Source organism: Accipiter gentilis, chromosome 23 (assembly GCF_929443795.1).
Source record: "Accipiter gentilis chromosome 23, bAccGen1.1, whole genome shotgun sequence".
NCBI lineage: Eukaryota > Metazoa > Chordata > Aves > Accipitriformes > Accipitridae > Astur > Astur gentilis.
The window spans coordinates 16,122,436-16,141,114 of record NC_064902.1 but is presented as its reverse complement, the minus strand read 5'-3'; the positions used below and the strand labels follow the sequence as shown (position 1 = coordinate 16,141,114).

Genomic DNA, 18,679 nt, shown 5'->3' with positions numbered 1-18,679 from the left:
CACTGCTCTGCACAGAGTCCAGGTTAGCCCACCCTCCCCTTCCTCACAAGCTCTAAGGAGGTATCACACGAGAGCAGGCATGGTGGGACCACTAAACTGACTGCCAAAACCAGCCCCAAAAGGGAAGTGCTCCTCCTGGTTTTAGAGTAGGAAGAACAGAGTTCTCCACTATTTAGGTTCTTTTGTGAAAACTCCTCGCAAGGGGTCTAAGACTAAAACCTCCCATCTCCTGTTACCCTAAAGGAGAAGGAGAGGAAGGATGGCTCCTTGCTAAGGAAGCGAGGTGGCCAGGACATGCAGCTTAGTCTGCCACAGAAAGGAGAGAAAATAATAGCATGTTTTCTTTTCTTTTCAGTGGCACAGCATCAGACTGCAAGGCTAACTGCCTAATATTTTCTGTAGGAATGTATTAGCTAACCTTTCATATTAGTTCCCAGGGGTACTTTGAAAGAGTCTTTCTAGAAAGAAGTCACACATGTCTACTGAATAAAATCAAGGAAAATATAACTGGATTCTTTCACTTTTCAAGAAAGCATGTTTCTTCACTGTCTCAGAAACAGCTTTGAATGTGTTTTGGCAAAATGAACCTAATTAGCTGCAGACTGAATCCTAGACCAATGACACAAATTACAGAATACGACAAGGAAACTTAAAACACCTTGAAGCAACATGTGCAAGCATTTGACAGACTGAGGGCAATACAACACTTTGGGTATCTTAACTCTGCCTGTGACACTGACCAACTTCAAACAAGACAGCGGCTGCAAAGGCCACTGTAACACCAAGCTGCTCTCTGTCATCACGGCTTAAAGGGAGCTGGATCCTGCACTTCGTAATTCCCAGGGGAAATGCCTCATGAAGAGAGAAGAGCACGAAACTCTGCTTCCAGCTTCACTCTCAGTATAGCTGAGAGGAGAATTTGACCTTTGGTAACTTGATTAATACCAAATTAACAGATGGCTTTGGACTTTACTTGAGATTGTTTGCTTATCCCCGTGTCTTGCTTTCCTCTCTGAGACCCAGCAGACACCACCTCCACACACGCTGAAAGCAGGGTGCAAGTTCCCCGGTCTCGAGAGAGCGGTGGAGCTGCACATCCCTCGTCCACAACCTGCCCTGATGGAGCAGCTGGTTACACCCTGGATGCAAAGCCTTAGAGTTTTTAAGAAGCGTTGCTCGTGTTTTTGACGTTTTACAAAGGTTATTCTGAACTGTCTATTAAAACAATGTGAGAGCGGTGCCTATGGAAAAAGACAGCATTGGCACTCAGAGCCCCATTGCAAAGCACCTTAAATTAAATGAAGCAGCACCAATAGAACAAATTTCTACCAAACCCCCATGATTTATCATAAGCATAACCTTCTCTTCTTTATGTAATTAAAACAGACTCCAAGTAGCACAAACATAGGAGATTAAGCCCGTCTTACCTGGAATAGGTATAATGGGAATACTTTCATTGGGGACCACACGGGGGGAACTGCTGTCCTCCACATAGAAATGGGCAGTCTGAAAACACTTTCTGTTAAAGGAAAAAGAAAAAAATATAGATGCAGGGTGTGAAAAGCTGCCCTCTGAAAAAACAGCTGAAAACTTTTGCACATGTTCTGCTTCTCCATTTCTGGTCCATACTTCCAGCTGTTTTTAAAACATCACTTTCAGTTTTAAAACATCACTGCAGGAAAACATATTTGCGTATTCTACCATTACAATCCTAATTCTGGATTCTGGTGTGCTCTAATTCATTGACATCTGACATCAACCCATCATAAATGCCTCTGTACATTATTGCTAAGTACTACTGAATACAAAATTATACTCACAAAAGTTAGTGGTTGCAAATCAGGTTTCAAATACATCATTCAGAAAGAAACTCTGCACACAAGAAACATATTCAGAATACAGTTCAAGCCAAAATCCACCTAAGACACTAGCATTTCTAGGGGAAATACTTTTACAGTAAAAGTTTCCGCTGTGTAACAGCTGACAGACAGTAATACAGCATCTGTAACTGCTGCACGTCATGATGTTCTGCTATGACAGTTATCCTTTAAACATTATGTGGTTTTGTTTGCTTGTTTTTTAACACTAAAGCCATATAACCCTCATCCCATCCTCTTCCTGCTACAGAAAAATGCAATAGCCACTTAGCTTGGGCCCCAGGACTCATCTCTGAAAAGGCCTATAAAGAAAAGGAGAACTTAAATCCACCTGACTCTTTTTTACCTGTATTTAATGCAAAGCAGAGAGCACAGGCTGGTCATCACAGAAAAGGTACTGAGCAGAATAACATCAAGAGATCCGAGGAGACTCTGCATGGTGATGTTAACTGAGGCAGGGTTTTCCAACACCAGCGTCACTGCTCATTGCTGACTTAATGAGCTGCTTGAGGCTGGAACTGAATATTTAATGAGTCTTGCTTGGTGTGAGCAGCTATTGTGGCAGGAGAAGGGTCTGCTCTCATCTGTCGGGGCGCTTAACAATACCTTCCCACTGCAGAAAGATCCCTCTCATTGCAGCCCTTAATGAACTGCTCCTCAACACCTGGGCAAAGTTTGCAGGCGGCCTTGTGAGCTGTGCCTTCTGTCAAGTTGCCGCTTCCCTTGCTGAAACGTATTTGCACGTAGTGGCTTTTAAGTTTCTGCCTTGCAGTCTGCTTCTCTGTAATTCGGGCATTGTGCTCTCCAAAGAGAGCCCGCTCTGCAGAGCCGGCTTCGCTGACTTTGTCAAAGTAATTTGTGCTCCCTTTGTTTTCGACATCCGTATGTGCCAGCGAGCAAAAAAAGTCACTGAAAATCAAACCGCTCTCTTAGGCAAAACTAGAACCTAAAAAAATCATGGGTGCTTGCTTTCTGTGCACTTGTACTTTTTACTGCACAGTCACAGTGCTTTATAATGCAAGCACATGCTATGGCAGCACAAGTACAACTTAAGACAATACAGAAGCAGGAGAGAGCGGATTTCACAGCATGGAGTAATTGTCTCGGAGCAGCTTTCTATTTTCAGGCACGATGTCTTGCATTGTGCTGAAGTTACTTATTTAGTGGGTATGCTTTTGTTAAGAAACACCATAAGGTGAATTCACACATGAGGATGCAAGATGTGCAATAGTCTCACAGCATTTAAAAACATCGGTTGAACTCCCCCCACCCTACTTACTCCCTGTTCTCTCTTTTTGGCAGCCTTTATTTTGGACAATGCACACCCTGGGGGCACGCAGCAGAATAAATCAGTCACACATAAAGAAGAAACTATGAATATGAAACAGGCAAAATGTTCCTGATTTTGATGTATTTGGGGCTCTTTCCCTTGAGTCAATACTCCAAAAATCCTTGAACGGCTCCTCCTGGTAATGAAGGCCTTAAGAAGGTGTTTGATAAAAAAACCAGACCTTTATACAGGGATTTACAGGATTTTTTTAAGCTGATGATACTGAAGAAAAGCATTATTTTTTGTTAATTTGTTATTTTATACTCTGAGAGGCTCTGATAGGCTGGCATGGTGCTTTTTTTATGCAGCCATAAGACAGTTTTTTCTTAATAGTCTCAAAACATGCAATTGTGTTGGATAATCACATATGCAATATTGTAAGGCCCACGATGGGGATAGCTGAATATCCGAGTCCAGCGTATCTCTGCCGAGCACAATGTTGGAATAACAATGTAGTAAATGAGTATTTCACATAGTAAAGTTTGCTACAATCATTAGTGTCACTAACAATTCCGTATTTTATTCCTGGAAGACTTTCTGTAGCCGTTTCGAAAGGCAGTCACCATGGAATTTGACTAAAGTTTTTCTGAAGTCACAAACATCACACTAAATACGCTCTTGTCTTCTGTATATACATACATAACGCAGCCGGTTCATTACAATACTAGATACTGGCACTTCAGGTGAAGACATGCCTCTCGGAGTCTTTTTTTTCACTTGCTCATAATTGCTATAAATATTCCAAGTTTAGCCTCCACAGCTGAGCTTGCTGTGCACAGGCCATCGCATCCCTGTCGTGATGACTCCCTCCGTGTCTCAGGGGCTCCCCATGACAGCATAAGGCAGCACTGATGGGACTACGCAGGCTCGAACTTGAGAGCAGGATAAAGTGGACTGATCTTTGAAAGACCTTTTATGATGGGTTTCACAAAGTAGCTGGATGAATTTTCCAGCAAGTTCTGCTTACTGGGTCTGTTTCCTACTCTTGCATCTCTTTCCCTGTGCAGCTCCAGGAGAGAGCACGCATCTCAGGGCACCAGGCAGATGCCTCCAGGCTCCCAGTTTGGATAATGTCCATTTTTCAGCCTGGGACTGACTGAGTGAGGAAACGCCTGGGCCCAAGAAGAGCCTTTTGCAAACTCGTGTCTAGTTTGTAGTAATAAATACTGATAGCTGGGATCAAGGCTACTGAGAGGCATTTCAGAAAATTTAGCGTCTGCCTTCTCCCCCAGTTTAGGATGCTCCTTTCTATCCCTTGGCATTTTCCCTACCTTTCCCTCAGTATACAAACCTGAAGTGGCAGCAGTTGCTAAGGCTACAAGAGGCTGCAGTAAATCTGTGTGCATGTATGGGGAGGGCTGGATAAAGGAAAAGGATGAGAGCAGAAAATTGCTTGTTTCGAGTCACCGGAGAAGCAGCCATGGAGAGAGGTAGGAGCGGATGCAGGGCTAGACGAGGTGCAAGTCTACAACTGTTTTCACATGAGTACTTCAGCCTGTAACTTTTAACCCCAGCGTGTATACATGTGCAGGTGTTTGCACCTGTATGCCCATTTGCTCAGGAAACCAACACCGTCAGCAGAAAAAAAACAGATTTTTTTTTTTTTTTCTGACAGAAGCAGTCCTTAGTGAATGAGCAATTGGGATTTGTCAATGGCATAAATGGTTATTAAAATCTTAACAATTGAAACAACTAATTTTAGAATAATTCTTGCATTTCTGCAGCACTGGCTGAGGAAAAGCAAATCACAGCCTTGATTTTACTTCCAGATTTCAGAGAGCCCACATCTTTTCTGCAAAATACCATAGTCTGTTGTCTCTGAAATACGTCTGTGTGCAGTGAAGCACACCGTTTTCTCTAGCCCCATATGTTTTTTTGGCTCCCTTTCCCTGGGGTACAATAACTGTGCGAGATTGCGGTGATCAGACACGCAGTTGTCACATATGAACCAAAATGCAGAAAGTAAAACACTGCGAGATTACCATCTCCCCGGAGAAGGAGCAGAGGCAGGGTCTGGAATGCAAAGATGATGTGAGGGAGAGCCATCCCCCTGCCCAGAATCTTTTTACGGAGATACTGGCAGTGAGTTATTAAAGCAAACTAACAGGATGCAAAGTCCAGAGCAGCAGCACCTTATTATCAAGCTGAAAGGATAAAAATATGCCAAGAGATGGTCCTGATTAGCTGGGTTAAATGCTTGTTCCGTCTCTGCTGAGCAAAATACCAGATTAGCTTCTGCAGAAGAAGAGATGCCTTGTGAGATTTTGACACTCAAACCAGGTTTCCTTGGTTATTAGTTAATAAACCTCAAGCAGCTTCTCCTTTATACTCATCTAAAAGCAAGAGGAAGAACCAGATCACACAATGGCTTGAAAGCATGGGTGCATTTTATTTTCACGTAGAAGATAGCGCCTTAGTGTTTAGTTAATGCTGCCCCCAATACAAACACACAGTGCGCACTGCAGTCAATGGGAGTGCTGGGAATAGCTCCGAGGGCAGCGTTTGGCCTTTACTCCTCTGTACTCTGTCTAGCGTGGGCAGCATCCCCTGATCTGTGATGACAGGCGAGGGATCTGTGCTTCTCCAGAGCAGCTGAGGCAGGGAGAGAAGGAGCAATGGTTTATTGCGGAGGGGCAAGTGATTGCCTTCACAGCTGCTGGCTGAAACTACCAGGACAGTGGCTGAACACAGGAAAAATCAAAGGGGAATGCTTCACTTTCTGGGGACACGCAAGAGCCGTGTCCTGCCTCACATGCTGAAGCGACTGGCACTTTCATTGCTCCCTTGTTCACCAGGGATCTACTCCTTCTTCCAGGCATTTCTGTTGGCCGGAACAGTGTGTATTCCCTCTCCAAGGCTAGCCAGATTTATACTACTTTATTTCTGTAATAGCATCTAGGAGCTCTAGGCTCCCGGTTTCTTGCAACTGCTCTCTTCTTGGGTCATTACCTCCTAAAGCATGACTAATTTGGGGGCAGATGGCTTGAAAGGGTCCTGGAGGCCTATTCACTACTGTCAGAGCAGGGCAGACCTTGTCCTCTGGGTACCCTTCCCTCCAGAAACAGCCTCCCACAGACAGGAGCTCTGCAGAATGTACATTTATTAAGGAAGAGGCCAATAGTCCCTGCAGCCACCCTACTTTCACACACAGCCCTTAGCTGGTGGGCAGAACAGGCAAGATCAAACAGGAGTCAAATCGGGAGCTGTAACGGACCTCGAAACCAGGCTGCGCAGGACACGGCTTAGTCTTTATCAAATGCAACCTGGATACAGGCATTCATTCACCGTGCTCCTCCATCGCGGGTGGGGGGGGGGGTCTGCAAGTAACTCCCAAACAAGGATCCAAAGACAGGAAACGATCCCTTTCACTACCTCTGCACATTCATTCTCACTTTCAATAGAAGAAAAGATGCTTCAGATTCTTGTTGAACCGTTTTGCATGTTTTCCAGGAGACACAATTAAGATTGGTTTCTGCTGGCACCAAAACCTGAGTATGTATGCAGTCAAGTGTACTAGTAACACATGGCTCTGCACTTTAAACTAGCTTCACTATTCCTTGGCAAGCATTTGTCACTGTCAGAATTGGCAATGACTTCTCAGAAAAGAGCCACAGACTACGGAACAACAGAAGCGCTGCAAATCACGACCATGTCACCAGCAGAGCAGTGGATGGGAGCCTGGACAACAGCTGTCTGCAGTCTGCACTGCTCTAGCTGGGGTCATCAGTCACTGATTTTTATGAGCAATAAAACTGACTCAAGCGTTAAGAAGAAAAAGGGAAGAGAAACCACATGAAAAAAGCTGATCTTATGAATATGAATAAGTGACCAGCATGGAGCAGTGATATTACGTTCATTGTATCAGAGGGCCATCTGCATTTACTCTTTTTTGGCCAGAAAATGGCTTATATTGCCCCAATTTTCTACAATTATTTTCCTTCCCAATTCTTAACACAGAATTCAAAAGTCAAGTTATAAAAGAACATATGCTATACTGGAGTGGTAAGGCAGTGATGCCTGACCGTACTTGAGCTATGGGAGGATATACAAAGCAGGAATGCATAAAACCCAAGGAATAAAGGAAAGCTAAAAAAGGAGGAAAATTTCCCTACAATAATGCTGATTCTCCTGCATAACCCTCCCGAAGATGATTTGCCTTCTCCCCACAAAGCAATTTCTGCCTGTAATCTTCTTGAGCAGTGTTAAGCATTGCACATATATGATAACTGGAGAGGTCTAGATGGCACGCTGTGAACTTCTGAAACCTATCCATGTACCAAGTCCTTGGCATCCTTTCCTAGACAGAACGGTGAAAAGTAGACTGTCCCTTTCAGGGGTCTTCCTCTGGGCAAGGAGAAATGTTTTCTCATATCAGCGAGTTGTTGCTCACCCACACAGTCCCACAAAAGCTAAAAAGATCCAAACACCAGTCCAACCACACATATCTAAAACCACACATTCTGCACTATCAAAGAGAAGTAAAGACAGGAAAAAGACTGGGAAAAGACAGATGGAAAAAAAAAAATACGGTGGACAAAACTTTGACACAGTATTTGTGGTGAAGAACACAGCACTAGTAAAATTGTCCATCTGAAAAACTAATCTGCAAATAAGACTAGGGATTTCAGAAGACACAGAAAGACAGCTAATTTAATATTTATGGCCTAAATTTGCCAGCTGACTACACAGCTCTCCACAAAATTAAAAATCCTCTTCTCCCGATCCTCTGAGATCCTATCCTGCACCAGAGACTAGACACCCATTTACATCACATATGGTATTATACAAGAAATAATAATTTTTAGAAGGGTATTCAAATAACTAAACAGTTAAGAAATGACAACACACACCAAGATGAGCTGCTTTCAAGGCCTCCCCCCTTCATCAGCTGTGTGACCAGAAAGTGCCCAGGTGGCCAGTGCAGAAATGCACTTAGAAAGCTCTTTAATTGCAAATTGTAAGTGGATAAATCTTAGTTTAACTCAGCACTAACATTTTCCACGCTTCCTTGTCCCTTCTTCCTGGTGTCCCTGGAGAACAGGGAAGGCAATGGTGAAACCTTATTTGTGATGACACTTAGCCCTGTAACACTTGGTAGCTAATTACTCTCCTGGTGACCTCTGACAGGGCTAGCAGCATCAGACCTTCCCCTCCTGCTTTAATCAATACTCACAACAGCTGTGTTGGATATACTCAGCAATTTTACAGATGACTGAATGGGTTTACTCATCAGTATTTTCTATTGCAAGAGAACAAGCTCCCTGCTTATATGCATTACCGCTCAAAACTTTAATGTCTTCAGGCAAAAATGGGGTAAAGAAACCTATAGGTGGTATCTTAAAATGGCTTAAAAATTAGGCACGGTTTTAAAAACCAAAGGGAAGCCTGACATATTCATTTTCCTCTCCCTGAGCCAACTATTTATTTAATGAAACATTCATAACAAAGACTAGAAAATCACAGAGGAAAACAAAGACATGCCTTTTCCAATCAAATAATACCTTAGGCAGTTCCTATAAAATGTGTACTTCCAATGCCCTAAACGTCATGTAATATTAAAAAGGGGCCTAAAACTTTCTCACAGAAGGAAGCTAAATTTAACCAAGTGAAGAGTTGTTCTGTAATCACAAGAACTGCAGCAATCAATGAAGATTGCCTCTTACTAGAGAGGAGCTTTTAGTAGCACCTCTAAGAACTCAAAATTGGGCGTACTTGATATTATCATTTCAGGACATGAATTCCCTTTGGGAGGATTATCAGAAAAGGAAAGAATAAAAACAGGGTGGCACGCTGGGAGGTTAAAACACAGGTATTTTTAAGCGCAAAGTGTAATTAATCAGGATTGAAATTGTGTTATAAGAAAACCAATACAGAGATGATCCCACCTAAGAAAGGATAGCAGAAACTGGGTCTCTCTTTGGAACATTCACCTAAATGTCCCTAATTACTCCCACTTAATTACTCTCAAAATGGAAGAGCCCTGCTCTTTCCTGTGCAAAAATATTCTTTCCTTCCTCTGAATGGGACCTCAGGACATTCAATTGAGAATTATTTTAGGTATCCCAAGCCATGGCCTGGGACCTAAGCATAGCACAAAAATGTGCTAAAAGTTTAGGCACGTTTTTTTCCTCTGTTTTGATGGTCCTGCCCATCTTCAGGCAGAAAAATCAGTTTGTTAAATATAATGAAATACTCAATGGGAGGCTCCCTCTTTCTCAACAGACATGTCCACGTGCACCTGGACTAAAGTTGCGTGGGAGAACTAGGAAGATTTCCCAACCCTGCAGGACATATTTTGTTTGGCTTATTTGGGGGCAGGATAAAATATTAAAAGTGTGATTATTTCCCTTCTCTTTCCATCACCGTGTATTTGGAGGGTAGGCTTTTTTCACTGGCCATTTCAAAAAGAAATAGCTACTTACAATTTTTTATGGTCTCTCTGTTAACTTTGTTTAGAACACAATTAGTAATGGCACAAAAAGCTACCTTTGGAAGCACAGCACAAAGGAAAAGAAAAGAGCAGCTGGCACCAAGAGCAGAGAATCAAATTACTTCGTACCTGGCAGATAATGAGAACACTGAAAATACACTACTTAATGCTAGTGCTCTGACAGGGCTACGTACATCACCTCATCACGCTAATACAGACAGACCGGGTGGCAGCCAGCTGGTCCTCCTTCCCCACCCATCTCCCTGAAAGCAAAGATTTGTAAGCAGCCAAATAATTAACCTGGACAGAATTCTTGAGGATCATTAATCTCGCTATCAATCAACCCATTTGGAGAGTCGCTTCTTGCTGTCGCTGATACTAATCTGGTAGTGACTCGAGAGCTCTGGGGAAGCCTGGAGTATGGGTGTCTGAGGAATTGCTTTAATGAGTTTCTTGCATTCAAAGGTTAACAAATGTGACAAGGAAACACAAATATCAGAGACAATAAACTACCATCCACTGAACCAACCACTGAGAAATACCGTGTTGTGTATTCTGCTGTAGTATGCTGAATACATCTCTAACTAGCTCTGTAAAAATACCCGAGTCAGACCCCAGTGACCTATCTCAGACGCCAGGAGAGATGCAGGCATGTTAGCGTGAGCTCTGCGTGCACCAATACTCCTTATCTGCTGGGCTAAGTACCTTGGGCATAGCTCTGCATTAATGGAGCTATACCACAGAGAAGCAAGTTGTATTCGCTGAAGTGGTGTTCTGGTTAAATCGGACAATCAGTGTAGTGTGAACATATCCACTGGGCTTCCTTTGCTTAACACGACAGACCCACATCAATTAATACATCGGAATAAAAAATCTCCACATCAGCAGGATCGTTCCAGTAGCATTTGCATTAAACAGTGCAGTATTTTCTGAGAGAATGTTTCTAAAAAATAAATAGCATCAACAATGGCAATAATATCAAACAAATCCCAAATAATTAATACTCTAAGAAAAATCTATTTAACACCAGAAAGTAGTAAGCAGTATTAAGCATACTAAGGCATAATAAAGAAGCACAGAAAATAAAAACAATGTATGTTTTACACTACCATCTCCACAGACCAAATAAGCCATAAGAAAAATTATAGAAATATTATAAGCAAGTAACAGAAGTAGAATCCACTACACCATGAGGCAGAGAAGACTAGAAGGATGTTCCTGAAAGTGCTTGAAATGAAGTGAGGAAGAGTTCCCTTTTCAAAATATTTATTAAGAAAAGGACATATTTGAAGTTTCAGGCCTATAACCCATTCAAAGCTCCCTGAATTTTAGTGTCACAGAAATACATATTTATTACACAAAAAGGACTTGAAGTATGAGGCACATCAGAAAAAATTACCAAGTTTACTAGTAGGCCCCAAATTATATAGAAGAGTCAAGAATTGAAAAGTCATAAAGTAACAGATGTAGAAGAGACTTTGCCTTTAAGAAATCAGTCAAAATTATTCTGAAAACTAGAAACTGCTTTCATCCTCATGACAAACTCTTTTTCAGTAAGTATACACTTGGGCCAGTAAACTATTGCCTTCCCATTGCCTTAATCAGTGTGTAGAAACAGCTAATAACAAAACTAATCACAGGAGGAGAACATTTTGATTCAAGATAAAGTTCATTGCAGATAAGTGAAACAGAAGAAATTCAGTCAACGTATGCTAATTATTAGATCCCTTAACACCAGATACAGTTTAATATATTTTCTATTTATAGGCCGTGCTCCTTATTTGCATTACTTCCAAAGCCTTAATCTACCTTTTATTAAGCTCTTTACAACCTTTCAGTGTTGATAAATGTGAGACTGGGGAAAAGAAGAAAAAAAGCCCACAAGAATTGTAGTTTGCATCTTAGCAAAAACATATGAACGCTTCTTAATGTATGAAGAAACATGCCTGGATCCATCAGGCACTTGCTCAGAAGCAGACACGTAAATTAAACACAAGCTCTTGGCTCAGTATTTCCTTTTCTGGAAGCTCATGAAGTGACATGGCTGCACAGCAGGCTCACTGTCCTTGAGGAATGTAGGAGATGTCCACTCCTAGGTGAATTGTTCAGTCCTGACACCTCTAGCAATTCAGATTCATTTTCCACCTACCGTACTTATGCATTTCATTTCCACGTTCTGATGTGATCTTTGGCGGTGCTTTTGCTGCCATTAGTGCAGCAATTAGACGGTAAGCTTGGGAGCGGAGAAGACAGCGGCAATCACCATGGCCAACAGGACGCGTTCGGGTATGCGGGCAAAGGGAGATTCCAGTGGGACCGAGGTCCTGCTGTTAGACCCCCTCCAACTATAGTCATTGCTGCTCCTAACTGGGAACTGTAGTAACAAGTTCCCGTTTTATTCCAGTATTTTAATTCAAGGAGTTTTGTGAGCTAAAAATGTTTAAAATGCAGACTAAACAGCAGAGTATTTTGCCACTATTTCTGGTAGTTTTGTCTCAGACATTTGGTTTCAGATCTGTGATTTCCTGTCGAGAACACACAAGTGTGAAATACTTGTTGATCCGTTTATTCATTTGCCTCCTGGCTGATCGTAGCCATTTTGACAGAATGGATAAATTGACTTGCTCCTTGTTGTTTTTTTTTTTTTTTTTCCCCACATGCTTCTCCATCAGCCTCGAATCACTGCCCCAACTTCCCAGATGCTATGCTTAGGTCTTTATCACTCCTACACCCTCACTTTCCATCCTGCACCCTCCTTTTAGAGGCTTTCTAAGCCAATTTCACACAATACCCAGGTTGTCTGAAATGCGACAAACTCCCACTATAGGAGCTTCTGCAACCCCACCCGCCAGATGAAAATGATACATAATATTTAGAGAAACTATTTTTGAACAATTCAAACCCAATGAACACTTTACATCACTCTTTAGGACACGAGATATATCTTTAATAATTGCACTTGGCAGCATTTAACTATTTATCTATTTAACTATCTATTAATTATTTAACTATTATTAACTATACTATTAACTATTTATTTACAACACACCTCAGCAAATCATCTATTTTTCCAAGTCATGAACAAACACTGCAATGTGGATAGGGAACAACTCTTGATCATTCTCGTTGAGGAAATGGCAAAGGTAACAGCTTCAAGTGATCAGGTAAAACCCTGTAATATCAGCACAAGATTTTCAATGCAAAGTAATTTCAGCAGGCTAACAAATGAGTCACTTTTCTGTGACAGACGTGTAGCAGAACACAGTGCATTTAATTGATGTGCCCTTTTATTGCAAAACATACTGTCTCCCTCCGGTTTGACTAGAGCAATGGGATACAGCATTGCCAGGAAAGAGCTGAAGAATGCAAACTTGGCACCACATAGTAACTAAATGTTGATTCATGGAAATTATGAGACATTCAAGGGGACAGGTCCCAGGCTCCAAATTATGCTCCGCTCTTGTATTGCCCCCATGTGATTATAGCAAGTTTGCTTAGAATTTGCTGCACACTCTTCTAATTGGATTCCTGCAAAGGGCAGTTTGCTGTGCCATGAGCTTGTCACTTTATATCCTGCTTTAACTCCAAACCACTCAATTAATATTAAATTCCATTTATTATAAAAGCATTTGTTTCTAACCATATGATGCTATCAGCAGCCATCTCATTAATATTTATTTCCACAAAGTGGCCCACTGATGTTAAGATCTCAGATACAGCTGTAACTTTAAAAGGGGAAAATATGTGAAGCCAAGAAGGTCAAAAAAGAACATGAGCTGTAACAGAAAACATCCAACCAATATGAATTTAACTCCTTCACAGAAAGATGAGTAAATAAAATATGCTTGGCAAAAAGCAATGACAATGTTAAAGTTAATCCAGTCACCAGAAAAAAATGAGGAGCAAGGTTGCCAATGCATCTCTCTCTGGGGTGGGGAGTTGCTGTCTGGTGCACCGAGGAGAAAAGATGCTGGAAGGAGGCATGGAAGGGGAATGCTTATCCACTGCCTTATTCCCCCATGAGCTGACCTGTCTAATTTCCAGGCTTAAAAAAACCCAACCAACCAACCAAAAAAACCCCTGTGGATAACCTTAAACCCTGGGCTAGGGTTGGTTTAAAGCCCTTTTTCTTTAGCATCATTTTTTGCGCTCCGCACACAGGGAACTAGCACAGCCTGTCCTGGCTTGGCAGCGTGAAGTCAACAGGACCTTACACCCGCCATCCAAGGAGTGAAGGAGGAAAGGGCTGCAGACTGTTTAAGTGTTTCAAAAAAGCTGGTATAAAGCTCAGGGATTCTCTTGCACACTTTCAGTACAAGGAAGCATTGCTAAGGAGAGAGAGGACATCCAAGTGCAAGCTCAAATCCTACAGACAACATTGTAACCCACCAAAATCTCAGAGACTCAATAAAACACAGACTTTTCCCCGTAGGCCTACCTGCAGCTTGGATTATCACAAATGCTAGTGAAATGGGAGCATTTCTTGCATGTTCAGAAGCACCCAGCTGCTTCTCATGCAGCACGCTCCTGAGAGTGAGATTACACATTCAGACATGGCGAGGTGAAGCAGCTGCTGAGAATGTGTATCAAATACTGTGATTTCTTCTCTTCTGCTCTCTTATTCTGTGCATCTCAAATAAAACTAAGCTGCAGGGACAACAGGTCTCTCTTTAGTAGTCTCCACCTATTCCTTTAAACTATACAACAGGGAACTTGTTCCATGTAGCTCTGTGGATAACAAAAACAGTGATGTTGAACTCTAACCTTCTGCTACCACAAAAAGCTAAATTAATTCCCTAAAGCACATCAGCACTGCTTTTGAAAAGGCCCAGACTCTGGAAAAAACAGATGGAAACTAAACTTATGGGCCTTTAAAGATGTCAAGCATTTCCTCACAGTGATGGCATAAGAATCTTTCTTCTTCCCATCAGTTTTTTTATTAATCAGAGCACACATGGCAACTCCCTGTGTGGCACCACTCAGGGCTCACCCCATCAACATAAAACCTTGCAAAATTATCACCTCGGGTTTACCACTGGGATAACAATGCTTTTATACCTAGAATTAAAAAGATGAATTGTCACAGCCTGGCAAATCAATATGCAATGGCAGACACCTAACTCCAATACTATTTCGTTGCCCCTTTTCTTCCTGCAGATTGTTCCCACATTTGCTACAGGATCTGGCTCAGAGACCCACAGAAAGGACTCCTATTGCACTGTTGTCACCTTCGTGCTTTTACTTTCAGAACCACCGCTTTGGAGATTTTGAAGCACAAATGCTTTTTGGACAGCAGCAAAGCCAAGCCTGCAGGCTCCTGCTGTGACAGCCAAACACACTCCAGAAAATTGCAGAGCCCTTGTAGGTCCCCAAATTCTCGTCTCCACCACCACATTATGTGGAACAGAAGATTCTTGATCGCCCATTTTCTTGAAGCTGTTTGTGTGAGGACCCGGGTCAAGTTACTCTTTCTCCCCCAAAGAGCTGAACTGGCATTTTTACCATCAAGAGGGTGGTGCGGTTGTGAAGTGCCCAGCCATTTCTGAAGAGACATCAGGGACCTGGTGCCAGGTCCTTATTCACAGATGACAATCATTACCGTAAGCATAAGTAAAAGGGTTCTGCCCTCCTGACTGCAGCCAAGTGCTCCACATGAGTTGGCTTCGTAGTGATAAATGTCACGTTTACAATGGGGTTTGCAACATGAAAGTCCATAATTTGCTTTCCAGGGACCTATGCTTGATTATCGGGAGAGTTAGAAGCATTCACTGAAGCCTAATGAATAGAATTAACACATAATTTAAACAGGGACTAATATGTATGCAAATGAGAAAAAGTTAAAAATAAGAGTTCAAGCCATAATTTCAGAAAATGCAGACTGAATCCTTATGAAATATGAATGTTTCAATTCACCTCATATCTTTACATCTATGTTAGCTGCTTTGCATGTGAACAATAGGGTGCATCAAGCCCATTTTGATTTTTATATTTGAATTTGGACTTATAAAATGGATTATATTGAAACATGAATAATATATATGCTAATTAAAGACTCCATTTAATGACATAAATAAAGACAAGGACCAACACAGGCTAATTTCCATTTGCAAATTTCCTAATTACTGTATTTTCCTTTTGAAAGCAGAAACTTTATTTCCACAGTCTCCGTATAAAAGACAATATTTTCTTTGCTCAAATTACTTTAAAAATTTTTCAACTTTTTTATTCTTTAGGATTGGTCTCCACAGAGATACAATTGTTTGCCTAGACAGATTCAGTATTAAATATCACTCAAGTCAAACTATGGTGATTTGTGCATGCAAATGGTGTTACTTAATTATTAATTATTATTAGATTTTTCTCTAATAAGGAATTTTTGTTGATAACTATAAGGCGCACACACCCCTCAATAGCACGAAGCATGTTCAGAGTAACTCTGGCAGATGTAAACCAAGTAAATGTCCTTGATGTTTGATAGGCTCTTAATGTCTCTCCCTTCTCCCTCCCGCTCCCCCAAATTAGACAGAACAAGGGCACAGGACAAGTGTATAGTTGTAGGGAGACAAGGCACTAGCAGAAAACATGACTACAACTTCTGTCGTGCAAAGCCTACAGAAAAGCTTGCTGAAGAATAACCAGATTGCAGGAAAAGCCCTTTTAGGTTAAAAGGCTTGTTTGTACCTATAACCGTGAGGAAAGTGGTGAAAAAATAGTTCATTCAAATGAATATAAAGCCTGTAATGATATCAGGGCCAGAAGAATCTGTTGTGTAAATGTTGGTTATGTGAATAAAGAAGCCTAGATTTAGCCTTAACTCACAAAACCAGCATTTGCAGGGTCTGAAAAGCAAACTGCAAAGTAAACCCATTTACTTCTTGATTGAAATAGCACCCTGAATGCTTCAAAAATAAGGAGCTGTATGAATGGGAAGAGACTAACCATACTGGTACATTTGTGTCCTAGGCTTTTATTAAAAAAAAAAAATAAAAAATAAGGACAGGTACAAGGACTGCATCTTCACAGCTTGAACTTCATGTCTGTAATACCAGTTGCTATTACCAATGCACACTCAAATTTAGGAAACTTACAAGACTCTGAAGAGTAATGATCATCGTTTTGAGTTGTGATGTGGTTGGAAGTCCTCCATGCCCTCAGTACTCCTAGCACTGTACAACTGCTGCAATCTTGCTCCGTACCACCGCTACCAGGGGGGCACAGCCTGGCACCGTGGGAGAAGAGGCTCTCCCCGGTCCTGGTTCAGCATCTTCTGCCCTTGCAGTGCCCATCCCTCCACATTCCTCCTCTCAGCATTAGTGGAACCGCCTCGGGGAAATAAATACCTTAAGAAAACGTGGAAAGCAGCTGGAAGCTTGCAGGCGAGTTTACTTTGATCACTTCTCTAACAGCATAAAATCCTCTTCACTGAAGAACCACTCGGCTCCTCATAAACTGTGAGGTTGGCAAATGTAATTTCCCCCAACAGGTTTAGGAGATGCACTCCCTCTGCCTGCCTTGCAGAGGGCTATTCTCTTACTCGCATTCGAGCCCCACATTTATGCCTGATATCCATCAGCAGGGGTAAACTCCATTTCCTTTCTCCATCCACTATTAGTGAGGGACTTGCTCCAGCTGAGGAGCACCTGGATCACCAGCCTCATGCCTGTGTGAAAGGAAAGACATCCCTTTATACATGACTTGGAGAAGCCCCCATCCACAAGGATTCAGCATCGTAGCCCTGAGTCCAACCTGTGGCATGACAGAACATGCCTCGATCTGTAATGGCTTAAAATGTATTTGGCATGGAGGGTGAATGAGATAAACTTGTGCTGCTACAAAACATGAGGAATTTTACTAGCACTCACTGAAAAATTTCTGATGGCGGTTAAAAAACAGTTTTAGAGAGTGAATCATTGTGCAGAAATATATCCATTTAAGTGATAATTTGATCAGAAGGAAAAAACCCACCAAATTTGAGCCTTCAGGGAATAGAACATTTGTCATTATTGAGAAATGTTTTGATTTCTGTTTTTCTAAACATTAACCATATTTTTAAAATTCAAATTGGGCTTATTTCTATTACTTTATAAATGTCACTTTGTAGGATATTTCAAAATCTTTTGTTCTATTTTGGAAAAGACAGGATTTCCAAAACATGAAACAACCCACCAATCAAGAACTGGGTATGCCACCTACACCTGTTTCAGCTTGAAAGTTAGAACTCAATGGATTTTAACCTGTAAGTCAGTAGAGTAAAATACATGCTGTTCATAGCAATAGAGGAAATGTTTTCTTTTAAACAAACAAACTCAGTGTTCTACAATAAACTGAATGAATTCACATACTTGCAACATTTGTAATAGCAGCACAACATGTGTTGTGCATTCAAAGGCATTGTTTTTTCCTGAATTGTACAGGTTTTAAGAAAAGTAAAATTAAGTCCACCCCTGCTTGTTATTGTTTTACTAGTCTGCTGATTCCTAGTACTTATCCAAGCAGTTAAGATTGCTGAATTGATTTAATATTCTTACCCTATAATTTTACACTCAGTCCACATCCTGCTGTGAAACAGCTAGTGCTAATGTTAGTCCAAACGCTGCTGTGGGACTTAGGACAGCATAGGGCCCTTCAATAGCTATATTTTATGGTTACAAGGAGAGAGAGAAAATATAATTTATCTGGTTGCTGTGGTTAATTCACAGTTTCACAGCAGAGGTATTACTGTTCCCTCCGGGTACATCTACTTGTATTATATGATATTTCATTCACAGTTTGTCCGAGACATTCCTCTAGCTCTGAGCCTACCAATTTATGAGAGCGAATCTACTCCAGAGATACCTGTACACACTTTAACACATACTCTTACATACTAAGAATATTATAGAAAAGATATAAACTAGCAACAGATCAATAGAGAACATAAACTAGCAACAGATCAAACAACAGGTTAATAAATTGTTTCTTCGGGCTGAGAAGGGGAACAGGAAAAGAATGCATCCATCTTCTTAAGAAATAGTCTTTTTTTTGAAGTGATTTAATTTCACA

At 41.4% G+C, this 18,679-nt stretch overlaps 1 protein-coding gene across 2 annotated transcripts in view; it reads right to left on the bottom strand.

The window, feature by feature from the left end:
- The window catches only part of PTPRG (protein tyrosine phosphatase receptor type G), a 412,936-nt gene that overhangs the window by 38,806 nt on the left and 355,451 nt on the right, over window positions 1-18,679 (bottom strand). For both annotated transcript variants that reach the window (XM_049826696.1, XM_049826694.1), the window contains one exon: window positions 1,428-1,519. In XM_049826696.1, the coding sequence (XP_049682653.1) occupies window positions 1,428-1,519 (92 nt within the window). The remainder of the gene's footprint in view (window positions 1-1,427; window positions 1,520-18,679) is intronic.